Source organism: Silurus aristotelis (genome assembly GCF_946808225.1).
Source record: "Silurus aristotelis genome assembly, chromosome: 14".
NCBI classification, from domain to species: Eukaryota; Metazoa; Chordata; class Actinopteri; order Siluriformes; family Siluridae; genus Silurus; species Silurus aristotelis.
Window position 1 is genome coordinate 27,617,842 of NC_139587.1, and position 19,502 is coordinate 27,637,343.

Below are 19,502 nucleotides of genomic sequence, written 5' to 3' on the forward strand. Positions count from 1 at the left end.
TCGCACCATCATCCAGTGTCTTTTTAAATCCTTGAATAAGTTTATTAATATTTATATCTATTTCATCGTTGTGTATGCATTTGTACATCAGTTGCAGAAGTTTCAGAAGGATGTGGATAAGATGTACAAGAAAAACTTCTACAACATGGAAACAGTAAGGGAGAGGCTACGCTCTCTAAATAACCGCGTTCAGACCTGCAGGACCATCCCTCAAGACTTCCTCAGTGAGTTTCCTTACCTGAGAGAAAGCATTTAACACATTTTTTAGCATTTTTTTTTGTCCTGTTAATTTTGTTATAGTCATTGTGCCTTTAAAACTGTAGACATGGTGGTTAACACAATGGTTGCTTCGTGTTTCAAAATACAATACTACAATATCAGCACAAATCAAAATGATGAGTAGATTAGTCTCTGATCTGAAACAGTGCACAAACACTGTTCAATTCAGTTTTATTTTCATAATGATTTTAACAACAGTCACAAAGCAGCTTTGTAAAGATCTTAGTGTAGATCTTGATATTTTAGATGACATGAGACAGAAACTTTAAAATGAGCCTGTGAGCATTTTTAAAGAGTGTTCATTGTGATCTAATTCTAAATAAGAGTCCAATATTCAGGTGAGAAGAGAGAAATGAAATGTTTCTGGGAAGTTTTAATTTTCCATCTATGTGGCACCAGTCAGCGGTTCAGGCAGAAGGAAGGGATTGCGTCTTTGTACAGTATGAATAAGATAATGTAATTTTAAGTCCCTAAAGGTATCTGCCAAATGCCATGAATGTAAATCTATATGTAGAATCTACAAGCAGAAAAAGAGCATCACGATGAATGAGGCATGTCTGGAAAGCAAGAGGAGCCATTTAAAATCTAAATCATTTAACTGTTTCTGAACCTGCTTCGTTTATTCAGCAGTAGATATACCATTTGTAAGGATTTTGCATCAGTATCACACAAGGAATTTTGTTTATGTTTCAGGCTCTTGTTCTCAGCGTATGATGACAAATATCAGTGCTCCAGTGGTCACTAAAATGAACCCGTACAGTACGTCTTATATCGCTGGAGCTTGGGGTCATGACATCTATAATGATACTGAAGAGACATATTGGATCCAGCCTCTAGCTAGTGGGCACAGGATGGGCATCACTGTGCGCTTTTACAAGACTTATGAGGACTTCATGGCTGAAAGGAACCACAAAGATGAATCAGTCACTGACTCATACACTCACGCTAACGCCATTCAGGGTCCAGGGACCATCGTTTATAAGGGTGTCGTGTATTATCAGTGCTATAACACGCCTGAACTCTGTGCCTTTGATGTAAAAACCAAGCAATTCCGACGTCTCGTGCTTCCTGATGCCGGATTCAACAACAAATTTCCCTACTGCTACTACAACTGCTTCGACTGGACGGATATCAACCTCTCGGCTGACGACAAGGGCTTGTGGGTAATTTACGCCACGGAAGCAAACCACGGGAACATGGTGGTGAGTCGAGTGGACTTCGATAACTTTAACGTAACACACACCTGGAAGACACGTCTGTTCAAGCGCTCGGTGACCAACGCCTTCATGGTGTGTGGGGTGCTTTACGCAACTCGCTTCATAAACACCTACAAAGAAGAAGTGTTCTACGCCTTCGACACGACAACAGGGGCCGAGAACAACATGCTCTCGATACCTATTGAGAAAGTAGCAGGGGGCGTCGCCAACCTTCACTTCAACCCCGTAGACATGAAGCTCTACATGTACAATGGTGGCTACATGCTCGCCTACCAAGCTTACTTCTGAAATCTAGATGTAATGCAACATGATCACCAGTATAATATAGAATCAGACTGAAACTTCATTACATGCAGTGAATGGGTTTTTGTTTTATTTAAACTTAGAAATTCTTTTATCATGGTTTGTTTCCAGGCTTAACATACAGCACTGACTGAAATTGATATCACATCCAATTACATTTTATTTGTTTATTGCTTTTTACAATTGACATTGTCTCAAAGCAGCTTTACACAGATAATGTGGTAATAAAAAATGAATAAGATTTCCTTCATCCACTAAGAACAAGTCCTGCAACTAAACTGAATGTAAAGGATGGTTTATTGCTTATCTTTTACAATTTAACTGGAATTGTGATCTATATAAAACATATGTACTGTTTGTGGTATAAGTGGTATACTGCTCCCCCTGCATTGCTCAGAGCGAGCTTTGAAAGTAGAGCTTCAATAAATAGAAATGAATCTTTTATTTTGACTGATTACTGGATAAATGCTGTGAAGATAAATAATGTAGTTTTACATCTAAAAGTGAGTTTTGGGTTTATTGATCAAACCAAAAAACCAACCAGCACCCCACTACCATAGCACTTGTTTTACCCAGCACCACGCTCTCTCCATCCACTACCACTGCTCCACTGATCTTTTCATCCCCCACCACTGCTCAACTCATCCCTCCATCAGAAAAAAACCTTGTTTCACTCTGGAAATGTATTGTTATATTTTAATAAACAAAGAAAAAGCACTAGTTTAAGTGTTTCAGGAGGAGGTAGTCTTCACCCATCTTTTGAATGTGATAAGAGCTTTGAGGTAAGATGGTGCTGGTCCATTTTTGGACTTGTAGGCAGGCATCAGTGTTTTGAATCTGATGCATGCAGCTGCCAGTTGCCAGTAGAGGGTGCAGCAATGGGGTGGTGTGGGAGAACTTGTGCAAGTTGAACACAAGTTGTGCAGCTGCATTTTGGATCATATGCAGAAGACAAATTGCTTTCAGAAATAGGCCTGCCAGCAGAGAGTTGCAGTAGTCCAGTCATCAAATGGCAAGAGACTGAACAAGCATCTGAGCAGCCCGCCTCTTCTTCATCTTTCGCCTGCTCCTATTAGGGTACACAGAAGATCATTCATCTCCGCACTACTACCTGCATGTCTTCACTTTCTGTCTTGCTCCTACTGACTTTAATTTCCCTTCTCTCCAGCATGTACCTCCACTTCTCCAGGCTCTTCTCCACCTGCCACCTACTCTCACCACAAATCACAATATCATCTGCAAACATCAAAGACCTTGGAGACTCCTGTCTCACTCCCACCTTCAACCTGTCCATCACCACTGGAAACAGGAAAGGGCTTAGTGCCGATCTTTGATGCGGTTCCACCTCCACCTTGAACCAGTCTGTCGTTCCTACTGCTGTCACACTGTCCTTATACATGTTCTGCACCACCCTCACATACTGCTCTGACACACCTGACATCCTCATACAACATCTCCTGCATAGAACATAGTCCACCTGTGTGCACCTTCCTCCACTCTTATACGTCACCCTATGCTCCTCCTTCTTTTTAAAATAAGTATTCACCACTACCATTTCCATCCTTTTAGCAAAATCTACCACTATCTGCCATTCCACATTTCTCTTCTTAAGAACATACCTACCCATAACCTCCTCATCACCTCTGTTCCCTTCACCTACATGCCCACTGATATCTGTTCTAATCACCAATCGTTCTTTCCAAGGTTCACTCTCTACCACTTCATCTAACTTACTTCGGAGCTTTTCCTTCTCCTCCATCTCAAAACTCACTTGTGGAGCATAAGCACTAATGACATTTATCATCAACCCTTTAGCTTCATGTTCATCACCCTTTCAGAAACTCTCTTCACCTCCACTACACTTTACACTATTCCTTCAGGATCACCCCTACAGACAGCATATCTACCTTTCTCCACTCCATCATTTCAGCTACCTCCCTCCCTTTACCAGTCATAGTACCAACATTTAAAGTGCCAACCCAAATATTCACTCTCCTCCTTTTCCTTTTCTTTGCTGTCTCTGTAGACATCTTCCTCCTCTCTTTCTCCTCCTTCGGCCAACAGTAGCCCAATTTGGTGTTGGCTAACAATACCTGTGGCAGTCGTTGGTAACCTAAACCTCGACTGATCCGGTATAAATTTCTGATTCTTGATCCGCATATTTTATTTAGCACATGTTTTAGGCTGGATGCCCTTCCTAACACAACTCTCCTCATATATCCAGGCTTGGGACCAGCACTAAGAGTGCACTGTCTTGCGCAAACATATTGGACGGGTTAATCAGCTGAGTAGCCAGAGGTTACCCTGGTTACCCTGAGGTTTCGAGCAGTGGCTGAATGGGAAAGCAGAGTGTTGCATAGAGATAACATAAGATCCTGACCTGAGGATAAATCACCTGGGATGACCAGCATTTCAGTATTGGTAAAATTGTGTTTCAGTTGATGAGCATTTAACCATGATGATATATCTGTCTGACATGCTGAGATCTGAGCAGGAACTGTGGTATCTGAGGGATGTAAGGAGAAGATGAGTTGAGTGTTATAGCAGTTGTAAGAAAATCCATGTGTATATAACTTTACCAAGAGAGTGAGTATAAAGGAGGAAAGGAGAGGACCAAGTGCTGAGACTTGTGGAACACCAGTAAAGTGCGGCCTTCCAGATAAGAAGTCAACAATTCCTATGCTGCTCCATGAATTCCAAGGCTCCTGAAGAGTCTTGTGGTTGACTGTGTCAAATGCTGCTGAAAGGTCAAGGAGGATGAGGACAGATGACAGCTTGAACGATCTAGCAGCATGTAGTTTCTCAGTGACATCTAAGAGGGCAGTTTCTGTGGAATGTGCCACTTTGAAGCCAAACTAGTGGGGATCTTGGGATCATCTGCAAGTAAAAATGTGTTCTTATTATTTAACCTTATAATCTTTTTTTTTTATATCTAACAAAATATTAAGTTTAATCAAAATTAATCTCTGTTGAATATATGTTTGACACAGTTAGTGACAATAATTTAGTCAATAATTTGTAATACCTTCCTTTGCCATGATGACAGCTTACACTCTCATATACTGTAGTGCCTGATGAGAACTGAGAATACTGTACATGGAAAGAATATGGGAACTCCCCAATACAGCATTTCTCCAGATCCCTCAAATCTTTAAGTCTATTTCAGTTTACCCCACATGTTTTCTATGGATTTTAAAAAAGGTAGTTGGGATGGCCAAAGCAGAACCTTGATTTTCGGGTCAGTAAACCATTGCCAACTAAAAACCCATGTAAACATATCTGGCAGAGGCAGTCAGGTGTCCATTTAATATCTATTAATATTGGGAAAGTCCATAATGCCAGGTAACCTAACAAATTGTCCAGGTCCTTTGGCAGAAAAACAGCCCTAAAACATTAAAGAGACACCACCATATTTAACTGTAGCCATGAGGTACTTGTTCATACTGTATGGTCACCAAACCCACCTTTTATATTTATTGCCAGAGAAACTCGATTTTAATTTCATCTGGACATAGAATAGAATTTCATTTAAAGTTCTGATAGTGTCTGGCAAACTGAAAACGTTTGAGTTTTGGTTGAGAGTAGAGGCTGTTTTTTTGTATATAAAAATAATTCAAAGTTATCTCATGTCATGTGACACTCCACTAAGTATTCCCTGCAACTACCACAGTCATTTAACATGGTCAAATTTTCCTATGCAGTTTCTGGTTGGACCATGGACAGATTAAAATACAGCTGATGCTATGAGTCACATGTGTACCCTTGTGGGCAATCTGACAGCTTTCTTTTTGCAATTGCAATGGAACTACGATGCCCAATGCAATGAAACACTGCTTCATGCCACTGTCTTGCATTTTTGAAGACTGCACAATTGAATATTTCTTCTTATAGTCAGATAATTGTCCTGTTAAGCTTCTAGGCAGAGATCTGATGTGTCATTTTGGAAGTGTTTTGATGTCCATTAAAAAAAAAAATACACAGATTATTCAAACGGATAAATGAAGGCTGGTCTCTTTGCCATCTACTGTATAAGTGGTCTCTGCTGCTAGCTACTGCTACCCATTTCCTAAAAACAAGGAACATTACACTGCACCGTGAGGATGTCTGCAAGAACAGATATGGGTTTTAAGGAAGATCGATACAGATTTAAATTTACACCAGAAATGTTCGTTTTGAAAACTGTGTATTGAATAAAGGAAGCTGCTGTTTTTGTTGCTGTATCTCCTGCATGGGACAAACTGTTATAAAAAAAAAACCCACTTCATATATACAGTTATCGTGTTTGGCAGCTGTAACAGGTGGTGTTCATGGTGTTCAATTTACTATATAACAGACACTGACATTGGGACGGGGATGTGGTCATAATTCTGGTCAATGTTTAAAACCATATTTCATTGTGTTTCGATGATCTGTTTGATGTACAAAAACAGATGTTTTATGTCATCCTGTTTGTTGCTGGAAGGTTTGAGTAGACGGTGATCAGCCAAAGAGACCAGATCCATTAGTCTGGGATCAATTGTTTTTTTGTCTCACTTTTTTAGGCAAGATCATGAGGGTTTCCTCATACGAGTAATTTTTCTCACTGAGGAAACATCACAGCATCACTTGTGATTATTTCTCCATGTTTTTCTAAGGGTATTACATTTGGAGCCTGCTTTGTCGATCATTCCCCCACCATTACTCAGTCATCAGAGAAAGTTCAACAGCAGAAAAGTGGCACGGTGGTTTTCAGAGCAAAATGACCACTAGGGGGCGGCAAAAGTCAGATAAGTCAGGTAAATCTTCACTTACTGCCACTTTCACTGCTTCTGATAAAATGAAGTCTGAAGTGGAGAAGCTTCAGTTGGAAATTAAAGGAGAGTTATTCAGATTGACTGTAGGACAAGCAATTAGAGTATGCACTGCACTTCAGATCTCAGGGCCTGAAGAGAAATATGTGACTGGTAAAAGTTGCAGTCAGCTAGTTTTCCACATCATTAAGCACGTTGAACAGAAAGGACAAACTGACCTAGAGGATGAGGGCATGTCAGAGCTTCTCAATGTTCAAGACATAATAGATAAATAAAATAGACTCCAAATCAAACTGACGAACAAGAAAATGGTGAAGGCACTCAGGCTGTCATTAGAGGAGAAAGAAAGTGCAAAGCAGGACTTAATAAACAAAAACAAGAACTTCTCTTTAGCTGTTAGTACGCCTAGAAAAAACATGACCCTAGCACTACCAGACAGTTCCAGGAGAGAGGTGCCACATATTCTCAGGAGAGAGGTGCCACATATTTATACAAACAACTCACTTTTGAGGTTCAGAGCAGTAAAGAATCCCCTCAGAACTTTCTGATAATGTCAGGATCTTCCGGGCATGCAGCCATTTTTCCCGTGCCTCACAGTGCCGCAAATATAAAAAAATAGCAGGCCAAATAGGTGAACCAGGACAGAAGGATAAGCTTATATTTTCTAGACTGACCAGGTAGATTGAAAACGGGCTTAGCAGAGGTTACCCAGAACCGGATATCATTGATGCTGTAATCACACCAGGCATACAGTTACAGAGTTACCTTGAAGGGAAAGAAAATCTTACACTGCCTGCCCTCTGCAGAATACTCAGGTCCCACTATCAGGAGAGAGGTGTCACATATTTATACAAACAACTCAGTCTGAGGTTCAGAGCAGAAAAGAATCCCCTCAAACCTTCCCTCAAACCTTCCCTCTTCCAAGCACGCGGCCCTTTTTTCCACGACACCCAGTATATAAGGATATCTAAACTTCTATCTATATATATCTAAGCTCCCTAGCCCCTGAGATTATTCTTGCCACTCTGCCTGCTCTGGATTCTGTTCCTGTTTCTGACCCCTGCTCTGCTCTGTTCTGCTCTGCTCTGCCTCCCTAGTACCCGGTTTGGACTTTGGTTTTGTTTTTCGGATTTTGTTTCGGCTCTGCCCTTTGTTTTTTGGATCTAGTTTTGTGTCTGCCTACATTGCCCCACTTGTCTGTGGTTTGGACTTGGACTGTATTATGGACTTTGTTTTGCCTTTGCCTGTGTCTTTATTAAAGCATGGTTTGTCCTTAACCCTGTCGCATCCTGCATCTGGGTCCTTCCTCCCAGTCTCCACTCACCTGCCTTTTCTAACAGAATTATCCGGCCCCACACCCGTACTTCACTGACAGATAAGGGCAATGGATCTAAGTCAGAAAATACTGTTTGCTTCTCAGGAAGCCGAGCCAAGTTTAAAGTATGACCCAGTTAGTTAGTTCAAATTTTATTTATGCATACTGTCCTGACTGGCCTTCAGAATGGCCAGTCAGGACAGTACATTAAAAGTGACCTACAGCCTTACCTCCTGCAGACTAACACTTCAAATGAACTCCTGCTGAAGATAGTTAATATTGCCAACAAAAAGAAAAACAATGCCCCATCAAGAGTCACTAAAGTGAGTACAGTCCAGTCCAGTGAGGTTGCAGTGGAAAAAAGCATACAGTGCCATCCAGCAAAACACACCTGCTCTACCCTCAGATTTGTTATGTGAAATCAAATAAAAACGATCTGACATGGTACTGCTGAAAGACCTGAAGATTATGGGAACTACAGAAGCCCACCTCACCACAGTATCCCCCAGCAAGCACAAAAACACAAACATCACCTAATCACGGAGGACAGATGGGAGAGACAGCACAGTTCCAACAGAGATTTGTGAAACAGCAATATTATCCAGCACCCCGCCCTCCACCTGAGTGCTTTACACGTACCCAAGCTGGTGAAGAGTACTGTCAGCATTGTTTTAGGTGTGAGAGCACTGAGCATTTTAGGGCGGGTTGCAGAGCAGAGAGATGGGCAATTAAACTAAGGTAATTTAAACTAAGAGGGGTAGCTCCCTAGGACACAGGGTAACCATGTGCATAAATAAGATCCAGTCTTGTGCAAGTTGTAAGTAAAAGAAGGGAAGACATGAATTAAAATGTTGTTTAGTGTGTAAAACTACATTATACAGCTCAAAAGAATGCCAAGGAGCCAATTGGCCAGCACACAAAAGGGCTTGTAAGCCAGGTGCATGTTCAGGTGTCAGAAAACAAGTTATAGTCACATGCAAAATCTGAGAGAACGTTTGCTTTTTTTTTTTTAGCAGGAAACACAAATACAGTAAGAGAATTAGTAGGAAAGAAGTGTCTTATCTGATGTCTCTTAAACAGACAAAAGACACAGGCACTGTGGGAAACAGGTTTACAAGTTTTGTGTCAGTAGATGAAGTCTTTAATCACAAACACTTTCCAGATGTGCCGCTACTGGATATAACAGAGCTAAATGACCAAACTCACCCCTTGCAACTTGAAGCAGCCAATGGAACAGAAATACCATATGCTGGTTGGTTGGAGGTATTTTACTGCCTGCTACTAGTGATAATGAATGGCTAATACCTGTGCTAGTGTTAAAAGTGAAACAGTAACAATACCTTATTATTAGATTTAATGTTATTGAACACATTGTGCTACACAGCCGAGGAGACCAGGTAGGACACAGAGACAAAGAGAAGTTGGTCAAGGCAGTAAAATTGGCATTTCCTCATCTAAAAAAAACAAAGCAAAAATCTTTATCAACGCAGTGAGCTTGGAGCAAATGTGTAAATATAAAGTAAGACCGGTAAAAAAGTGATACAGGCGTCTAAATATAGCTCCATTTAAACGAGTGTCGAGTGCAGGCCCCACCCTTTAAAGAGGTATGAAAACAGTGACCTGGAATTCTGTGATATATTGGTATCTCAAGCATCCAGTGGAATTACTCCTGAGAATAAACAATGGGCCCTCCTATTGATCTATCACAACTTCTTATTCCTCTCCAATTGTCTGCATGAGGAAAAATGACAGTACCCTGCATTTATGCATAGTTTACCAAGATCTTAATAGAAAGACTATCCGATCCCCTGGGTCCAAGATGTAATGGATAACCTGTGGGGAAACACCCTATTTTCACTGTTGGACCAGTGTATGGCATATCTAGACATCTAACAGCTTTCTTGACCCCCTGTGGCCTATATGAATAGTTGGTAATCCCATTCGGGCTTATGGATGGCCCTGCAGCATTCCAGTGCTGCATGGAAGAATGTTTAGAGGGCTTAAATGATTAAATATGTGTGCTGTATCTTGATGATGTTAATTCAGTAGGACATTTGAAGGTCATGTTAGCCATGTCAGGAAGGTGTTGCAATTGCTGAAGGAGCATGGGATAAAACTAATGAGCTTGAAGATAGTGAATCGCAGAGGCACTGACGGTGCACTGACGGTGCCAAAGCAAAGAACAAAACAGAACTTTCCTTCCTATGTACAGCCTCACCTTCCCAAAAATACAGCAGGAGGCACTCGCCTCTAATCCTAGTGAAACAAGAGTAATTCCACTGTGTGGAAATGTATCAGATTTCACTTTTCTTCTGTTTTTTTTGTGTTGTTCCAATGCAAACAAAAAATAAATTAATGTGAATACCAAAACATTTGCAACTGCAACAATTTTTTTAGAGAAGGGTTGCATTTTCTGACAGAATTGGAAGGGTTCCAAGATTTTTGCCCATGACTGCATCAAAAATCAAAAAAAGAGAAAGAAAACAAGAGACATCAACACGTTTACAAATAAATTACATGAGAAAAGTTAGGTTTAATTTACAAAGGAAGGGAAAAAAATATACCATAATTTAAAAAGTCCCAAACCGATCGGTCGAGGCCCGGGTTACCAACGACCGCCACAGGTATTGTTTGCCAACAGGGTACCGGTGGAAATTTGGCTACTGTTAGCCAAAGTAGGAGAAGGAGAGGAGGAAGACATCTACAGAGACGGCAGGAAAAGGAGAAGTGGAGGAAAATGGAGGTTTGGGTGGGTACTTTAAATGTTGGTACTATGATTGTTAAAGGGAGAGTGTTAGCTGATATGATTAGGAAGAAAGTTAGACATGTGTGTAGGGATGATCCTGAAGAAAGAGTATTGAGGTGGCGATGTGGTGACGTGGTCTCTCTCTCTCTCTCTCTCTCTCTCTCTCTCTCTCTCTCTCTCTCTCTCTCTCTTTCTCTCGCTCTCTCTTTCTGTCCCTTTTTTTCCTTTCCCTCTCTCTCTCTCTCTCTCTCTCTCTCTCTCTCTCTCTCTCTCTCTCTCTCTCTCTCTCTCTCTCTGACATGTTAAACATACTCTTAAGGTACAAGCGACAATGACAGCAATTTGTTCCTTCGTTTCATGGAAGTTGAAAAGGTATATTCATCTGTTCATTTGACCTAATATCTGTCTCAATCTGTCTATAACTCAATTAACCTTTGCTAATTTGTGAGTAATTTGATTAAATGACTTGCCCAGTAAAATATGCACTTTATGCCTCAGTGCAAACTCATATAACCAAGTGCCCTGATCTGAAGTCAAAATTTATATTCTCTTAATATATAATATATATAAATATATATCTCTAAAACAAGTCGAGAGGCAGTCCGAAACCAAACTAATTTCTGCTCACTAGCAAAATAATAAAGGCAAATATTGTGATTGAAGTTAAAAATATAAATTTTAGATTTTTTTTTTGCTGATGTTTTGGCAGGAATAATGGCATTAAGCGGAAGTAAGAGTGTCTGGGTTTTGGTATCTGCATGCCTAAGCATGACAACCTCACGTCTACACAACAACAACACGTTGTTATGGTTTTATTTCTATTTTCTCTCGTTTCTATGGCTTTTTTGGGTGAATTGGTTGGTCCCTTACGAGGGAAATATCAAGGTCCGTGACGTTGGAGTGACATGGGGCCGCCTTCCCGTGGGCTCACCACCTGCAGGAGGGACCGTAAGGGACGGTGCTGTGTGGATTGGGCAGCAGTCGAAGGCGGGGGCCTGCTTAGACTGCTGCCCCCGCGACTCGAATTACGGATAAGCGGGAGAAAATTAATGAATAAATGAATGGTTGGTATTTTAGCATTTATAGATGAAAAAGTATGTTGATCCATAACTACATCCATAACTGTATGGTTTACATCCATAAGTGTCTGGCAACATCTATAACTGTCTGGTTTGGTTCAGCTACCAAATCAGACATCAGAAGGCTACAGCAGACGATCAGGACTGCTGAGAGAATTATTGGTGCCCCACTGCCCAACCTCCAAGATCTTTACTACTCCAGAGTGGAGAAAAGGGCTAAGAAAATTACTTTGGACCCCACACACCAAGCCCACTCTTTCTTCGAACTGTTGCCTTCTGCCTACCAGAACAGCCAGGCACAAACACAGTTTTTTCCCTTAAGCTATACTTAATATTCATAACCACACATTGTCCATCATAAAATACACATTTATACTTAGAATCCAAATGGTACATTTGTAAACTGCACACTTGTACAAAAAATCTGTACATTTATTAAAACTATATTTCTATTTCTGTATATAGTACGTTATTTAATTGTCTGTTTTACTTATATTTTGTTACATTATATCTGTAGTATTCTCCTGCACTGGAAGCTCATGTCACTAAGTCAAATTAATTGTGTGTAAACATACTTGGTAATAAAGCTCTTTCTGATTCTGATTCTAATGAATCCTGTAATAAGGATTTCCCTCAACAGCAGATACAGGATGGAGCTTTTAGCACATCTTTGACCAAGTGAAACTAACAGATAGCAACAAATTAAGCCAGACACTGTACTCTCATTTCCTTCTTTTCATTAATAAAATTGGTTAAATTGAGTGACACGACACTCAAACAACCAATCAGGAAGAGGTATTCTTGGTGGCTCATCTTATTCCGATGGGAACCTAAAGGAGTTTAAAACACTGAAATGCTGAATGACCCATACTATTGGCCAGGAATTTGCAGAAACCTTTGTGTCACAAATTGTTAGTTGGTTAATCTGCTGACCATCCCAAAAGCACCCATTACCACTTATTTAGGTCCTCCTTGAGAGAATTTTGATTAAACTCAGCAGGCCAGTAAATAGATGCACTTGGCCATTGCTTTATGTTAATCATGCTGGACTACATAATACCCAGAAGTGAAGCCTTTAAGCAATATTTTATTGCATAGAGTTGGGAGTCATTTGTGTTACATTCCAAGCAGGATCCGAAAAAATGTCTGTGCACACAGTACAAATTACTGTGGATTAAATTAATCCGGGCAAGCAAGCATTTGATAATGATTTGCAAATGGGTTCACTACTGGAAGGGATCTTCTAGGAATAGGATGTGGTATCAAATATTTTAGAGACTCGCTCTGTGATCTGTACAAGAAAAGTATTTTATTTATCTATGTTTACACACGATCACCTGCAAAATAGTCCTTTTGCACAGTGCTCTCAGCGTTCCTGCCATTTCTGGAACGTGTCTTCAAGAAGAGGCCGAAGTCCACAGGAGCCAAATCTGGTGAGTAGGGTGGGTGTGGAAGTGAGATCATTGGATTATTCTCAGATCATCACGCACAATTTGCAGAACGCTTTCGACATTTTCGGGGGTTGAGCTCGTTAAAGGTCTTCCGGATCTCTCATCGTCTTCTAGTGATGTTTTTCTGCTCTTGAAGCAGCATGCCACTCAAAACCCTCACTGCTGCTTTACCGTATGTCAAGCTTTCTTTTGGGTCATTTTCAGAGCCCCAGCGATGTATCTACTGCACAGAATTCTCTACCTGACTAAGATTTTTTTTACTCCAACAGAGTAAAGTAATTTCACTAATATACTTTAAATTAAAATTATGCTCATTCTTACATATGAATAAGATTAATGGCTTTGCCACAGTCTTCAGATGGCGTCGGTTAAAGTGTTAAATGACCTACTATTTGCCTTTGGTAAGGACTGTACTGATTTTAGTCCAGGATTTTATTCTAAATAGTAAGGAAAAAGTTGTTGTCATTGAGGGAACAGTTGTCAGCATTTGAGACCACACAAGACAATCATTAACATAAAATCATGTTTTATTGGTAAAGATGTATTTTCAAAAAACAGTGACAATAAACTGTGCAGATATTATTTCTGAAAAAAACTGCCAACATTTTATTTTAGATAGTTGTCACAACAATTAGAAGATTCCAGTTCTCATTGGCATAAACCACAAGCATCTGTAGAAAGGAATTTGAATGAATGTCACATAGAGGTAAGAGAAGATAATTGTTTAGTTAAACACAGCAGCATATGACACAATGTATGAGTCGCTGTATATGTAAAGCATTTGGTCTTGTGGATTGTAATTCAGAGACTGGATGTTGGTCTGCATCTTCTGTATGCGGATCTTCAGATCGTAGCGTTCCTCTCTTGTCTCTGTGTCGAACGAGTAGAAAATCTCCTCCGTCTGTTTGTCCAGGAATCGTGTGGCGTAAAGCACTCCACATACCATGAAGGTGTTTGTGACAGTGCGCTTGTGCAGCGACGTGTTCCACGTCCGACCCAGAGACGGAGGACTTCCTTCTATCACTTCACTAAGGATCACATTGCCAAAGTTTTCTGTTGATGAGTAGACCACCCAGACACCTGACTCGTCTGTGGCGAAATCCAGGTCTGTGTAGATGTACGCAGCGTCCAAGTGGCCGAAAGGAAACTTGTTATTAGCGCCAGAGTTTTTTGGAAGTGGTGTATTGGTGACGGAGCGGGCAGAGATGTTGAAGCGACACACAGATGGTACATTATAGCAGTTGTAGTATAGCGCACCTCCGTACATCACCACGTTAGGGCCCACGATAGTGTTTGTGGTGGGGTTTGAGGAAGAAATGCTGCTGTCAGCAGCACCCACACCAACCAGCATAGTGCTTAAACTGCTGTAATTTCGCACATAATTGGTAAAAGCATTACTGCTGGTTAGAGCTACAAGCCAGTACGTGTCCTCCTTCCCTGGAGCAGGTTTTGGGTCTTTTCCCCAGGCGCCGTAAGAGTATGAGGTTCCATACTGGGTAAGGGAGTAAGTTCTAGGACCGGTCACATTAACCAAATGTCCTTGTGGACAGCGTCCTACACACACACACACACAGGAAGAACAAGATATGTAATGATCAAATGCTATAACCGAAACAAATTTATTAATCTTTAGTGATGATCCTGAGTGTATGAGTATGAGGTGAGACTCTACTCTGAAAAGTCGTTTCACCACATGGTACCAGTCCATGCCCAGTAACATAAGAGTATGAAATTGCAGAACAGACCCACCCCACCCCCCCCAAAAAAAAAAACCAAAAAAAACACGCACAGACTATAGTGATTTTTGCTACTGTGTACTTTTAAAAGAACAATAAGGTTAATTTAACAATAATGCTAGACTGTACATACGTGGCTGAGGAGTGGGAGGCTGAGGAGTGGCCTGAAGCTTGTTCTGACAATCAGCCAATTTTTGCTTAACACGCTGATTTTCTCGCTGTTTGCTCACCACGTGCGAAAGATCAAAGGCCTCGAGCTCCTGCATGCCCTCTGTCATGCTTTGCAACTTTTTAATAAAACAAGACAAAACAACAATTATGTTGATCTACTTACACAAACATTAAGACACAAACAGATCAAGATTATTGAAACTAAATCAGTTACTAAACATAATACACTGTTCAGGTGATAATATAATTAAAATATGTATGTGAAAAGCCTGTATTATGTGATGTGTGTTGTGATGTGATGTGATGTTTGATATTATGTGCTGCAGTTAGTCACCTTGGTTGCGGTGCTCTGACTGAGCTGCTTGTGGGAGCTGATGGTTTTGTTCAGTTTACTCATGAGCTCCAGAACCTCGGCGAGTTCGAGCTCAATGATTCGCAGTGAAACAGCTCCGTACAGACCACCATCATCCTCCTTCTCCAACACAGACACGCTCTCTTCCAGCTGCTCCAGCCGCCGCTGGACCCCCAACATCAGTACATCCACCTCCATGAACTGAGAGAGAGAGAGAGAGAGAGAGAGAGAGAGAGAGAGAGAGAGAGAGAGTTACCTGAACCTAAATCTTTCTCACATGGGAAAGTTTTAAAAAAACAGAGGCTTTACTGAGTCATAAACATCATGAAGTTTGTGCAGTAATGGAAGTTAAATGTTGATTGTATATGTGTATATATATATTATATATATAATTTTCCTTTTTTTAAGGTGTCAATCGATTAAAATATTTAATTGCGATTAATCAATCGATTGTGATTAATCTCTTCTTAATTGCAAATTTTTATCTGTTCTAAATGTACCTTTAATTAATACTTTTCTTGTTTTTGAAACTCCAATGAACACAGACAAATATTGATGCTTTATGCAAATGTATGTTTATTATTCGTGAAACCGAACTCAACATAGAGCACAAAGACAAATTATTTTAAATGATTTAAATAAATTATAGTGTTTTAAATTACGTTAATCATCAGGACACCAAACGAAACTTTGTTATGTTTCCACACGGACGGTTTTAATTGCCGGATGTGTGCGCCAATGGTGGATTTTGGTGTTTCATTTAAGACTTGGCTCATCAGTAAAACAAATGTTTAGAGATGCAAAATTTTCAGTGGAGTTTTTTTTTTTATACTGTATCTGAGTAAAGAACGGACTTCATAAATAAATGTGTTTTGTCTTAGAGGTTTTCAATTAATCCCTTTTATACTTATTTATATATATATTTATATATTTTATATAGATAGATAGATAGATAGATAGATAGATAGATAGATAGATAGATAGATAGATAGATAGATAGATAGATAGATAGATAGATAGATTTTTTTTTTTTAATGGGCAAACAAAAATGCATGCTGCATTAATTGCACATTAAGAAAATTAGCACCGTTATATGTATATTAATAACAGGAGAAATACATCAATTATATTTTATTTCTAATCTGATAGTAAAGTGGATGGGGCTTGTCAATTACTCCATGTTTCCTTATTTGCTGTTTTATTAAAAGGTTGGTTGGTCTGTATATAAAAAAGAACATTTGGTTGCACATCAATACATGAAAATCAATGGGATCGATTATGAGAAACGTAACACTTCAGCATATTCTGGTTTAGATAAATACACTGTGATCATATTGTTCTGAAAGCATGAAAGAGGCATGTCTCTGCCACACACCTGTGTTGAAGTGATGCTCTTGGTGCACTGGTCAGCCTCAGTGAGAATCGAGTTGAGTTTCTCCATCGGAAAAGGACGCTGCAGTGTGTTCAGCTCACATGTACAGTCCTTCCCACTCACACACTGATGACAAATACAAAATAAGCAAAAGGAATACATACATAATCATTTCTGGTTGCAGAATTCTGATATCTGATGATGAAACCCAACATTTTTATAAACATTTAAAAAATGTTCTGCATTTTCTTACCTCAGAGAAAAGAATGAGGATGAACGCAGCCGTGCGTACGGACAACAGAAACGACTTCATGTTGATTTCTGAAAACGAGCAGAATGAAGACGCTTTAGCTTTATATCAGGAAAGATCACCGCCTCCTCTGAAAAAAATCACTCTTTGGCTAAAAAGACTTTCTGCTGACTAGTATAATATGAATGCATAATTTTTAGGAAGTGAGAAAGTGGAAATCCTGATTTGCTGATATTTTCAGACCAGTGACCAAGTAGAGGATGCGGTATAGCCCCGGTTTTCTAGCATTTGCATGACCATAAGCCCGTTTACGTCATGTTGAGAATGCAGCAGCACACGATCAACACTGGTCTCATTTCTCCTTCCTCTTCTTCCTGATGCATCTTTATCATCTTTGTTATTTCTTTATCTCAATAATAACGGATGTGACCACAAACAAAATTTATTTGCTCCATTATACTCCAATGATTATTGATCTGTCATTTGTTTATATGAAGTTCATATGAAGGTCCCATGTAACCTTCAATGGTATTTGTGCCATGAGACCATACAAGGTGTTTCTCATGATATCATTTTGAGATTATTTTCGTTGTTTTCAAATGTCCATCTTCTCTCCAGATTTAGTTGGGCATTTTTTTCTCATTTTCTTTTTCTTTCATCATAGGTCTCTATACATCACACCATCATGTTTCCATTAAAGGAGCAGCGGAATATCATGAGGGTCCCACCACTGTGCAGCATGTATGATGGTACTTTTAGGATCATCCATGTCCCTCTTAAACTGATTTATTGCCATTCAGTTCTGCTTTTCTTTTATCTAACCTAAGGGTCTCCAAGGTACAGCCTGTGGGCCAACATTTCGAAAGAGGACTCCTCTGAAAATGTAATTTTTTTTATATATGTTTTACTCATATCTGATCTGCATTTGATAATAAAGGTTGGCTTTCAAAATGTCTTTCAATATAAACGTGGCCTAATTATTTGATAGGTTCACGACCCAACCAACAGAATAGTACATTCAACATAATGTAAACGTAACAATAGTAATAATGGTCTTTGAATAGGCGATATGTCTCTTGAAACGTGATGCTCGTTTGTCTGTTTGGTGTAGAGCAAAATAAAAAACTAATCCAGCATTAGGAGGCAAAATAAATACATTTAAAATCATAATTAAATCTCCACAATAATACTGGTAGTCACTCTGGTCCACTTCATTGTCCCATTAAAGAAAGGAATAATTATGTGGCCCTCACAGAAGGAAAATAACCCTAACCCTGATCTAACCTGAGCATATTGATATATACAGTACATGTTCTAATTTGTCTAAATGCTTTGAGACACAAAACTCTGTGCTGTTTTTTTTTTAAATTAGCTGTGGTTCCTGCTGCTTTCAGGTCATCCTGCAACTCCTTTCAAGTGACCACATCCTTCTGTATTAACTTATTTAGTTGAAAAATCTTCCTCTAATATTCCACGTAAAATATTAATTCATTCGTTTTTTTTATGTAAATCTTGTACAACTGAAATACAAATTATTATTAAACTTAAAATAAACGGCAATTTTTTTAACTAAATAATTACACATTTTTAGGAATGTGTTTCCCCATATTTAATATAGAAATCTCTGTATTTAACAACTGGGATGAATACAAATTATAAAAAGTAACACGTTGCAAAATATAAACTGGAGTTTTTTCCATCAGCAATTTTTTAATGCTCTACTTCCTGTTGGGGAAAATCTCCACATCCTAATCAGAAAATTCAAACAAATAATTGTCCTGACAACCAACATCTCAGTGTTTTATGTGTGTGTGTGTGTGTGTGTGTGTGTGTGTGTGTTCATACAGTACTTATAAAGGCTCATGGAGAAGTTCAGACACAGTCAGAGTTTGATGATGATCCTGCTCGTGCTGCTTCTCACCGTCTCTGTAAGTATCTTCTCTCCGCTTTCAGCTCCAATCCTGATCATTAACCCCAAATAAACAGCATTTATTAATGACGAGGCATTTACTAAAAATTCAATTATCTATTCATTATATATTAAATTAATTATTATAACAAAATGTATTGAATTTCAAAACGCTTTGGCTCTGATATCCTGTATATAATTTAAAACATGTTGGTTTAAACCCACTTCTTATTCTTATTCTTATTATTCTTATTATTCTTATTATATGTATTGTTATTATTATTCTTATTTACTAGTTCTTGTGTATTATTCCTCAGTTCATTTACCGAAGTGTATTTTGCAGACATTATTCAAATCTTTACTACAGAGACTTTATTATGAACATTATGATGTTAAGATGTTTACCTGTGACACCTCAGCATAAGATTGGTATGTTTTTTTTTTTTATGTCTTTTTCGAGCATCCCATTCCACATTTAGTCTCCATTGGCTGTTAAAATAACCTCCACTCTTCGGGGAAGATGAGGAAGATT

The 19,502-nt window shown here is 39.2% G+C and overlaps 3 protein-coding genes across 5 annotated transcripts in view; 2 read left to right on the top strand and 1 right to left on the bottom strand.

The window, feature by feature from the left end:
* Positions 1-19,502, top strand: part of LOC310737070 (olfactomedin-4-like) — a 29,529-nt gene that overhangs the window by 3,504 nt on the left and 6,523 nt on the right. For both annotated transcript variants that reach the window (XM_083561239.1, XM_083561240.1), the window contains exons 4-5: positions 92-224; positions 973-2,160. In XM_083561239.1, the coding sequence (XP_083417365.1) occupies positions 92-224; positions 973-1,784 (945 nt within the window). In that variant the 3' untranslated portion in view covers positions 1,785-2,160. The remainder of the gene's footprint in view (positions 1-91; positions 225-972; positions 2,161-19,502) is intronic.
* On the bottom strand, positions 13,690-17,181 carry LOC310737065 (olfactomedin-4-like). Its single transcript, XM_083561232.1, has 5 exons — positions 17,065-17,181; positions 16,815-16,937; positions 15,422-15,640; positions 15,050-15,203; positions 13,690-14,734 (listed from the first exon to the last, which is right to left on the bottom strand). Exons 1-5 carry the CDS (start codon positions 17,122-17,124, stop codon positions 13,905-13,907), a joined length of 1,386 nt encoding a protein of 461 aa, XP_083417358.1. The 5' UTR covers positions 17,125-17,181; the 3' UTR covers positions 13,690-13,904.
* Positions 18,873-19,502, top strand: part of LOC310737068 (olfactomedin-4-like) — a 29,917-nt gene continuing 29,287 nt past the window's right edge. Inside the window, exon 1 of one of the 2 annotated variants that reach the window (XM_083561237.1) lies at positions 18,873-18,989. In XM_083561237.1, coding sequence (XP_083417363.1) covers positions 18,924-18,989 — 66 coding nt within the window. In that variant the 5' untranslated portion in view covers positions 18,873-18,923. The remainder of the gene's footprint in view (positions 18,990-19,502) is intronic. The other variant, XM_083561235.1, reaches the window with a different exon arrangement.

Excerpts from the sequence above, each read along its gene's own strand:
- LOC310737065 (XM_083561232.1), bottom strand. The coding sequence starts at position 17,124 with ATGAAGTCGTTTCTGTTGTCCGTACGCACGGCTGCGTTCATCCTCATT. Across the intron at positions 15,641-16,814 it reads AGAGCATCACTTCAACACAG|TTCATGGAGGTGGATGTACT; the intron begins GTGTGTGGCAGA and ends TCTCTCTCTCAG. Across the intron at positions 14,735-15,049 it reads GCCTCCCACTCCTCAGCCAC|GACGCTGTCCACAAGGACAT; the intron begins GTATGTACAGTC and ends GTGTGTGTGTAG.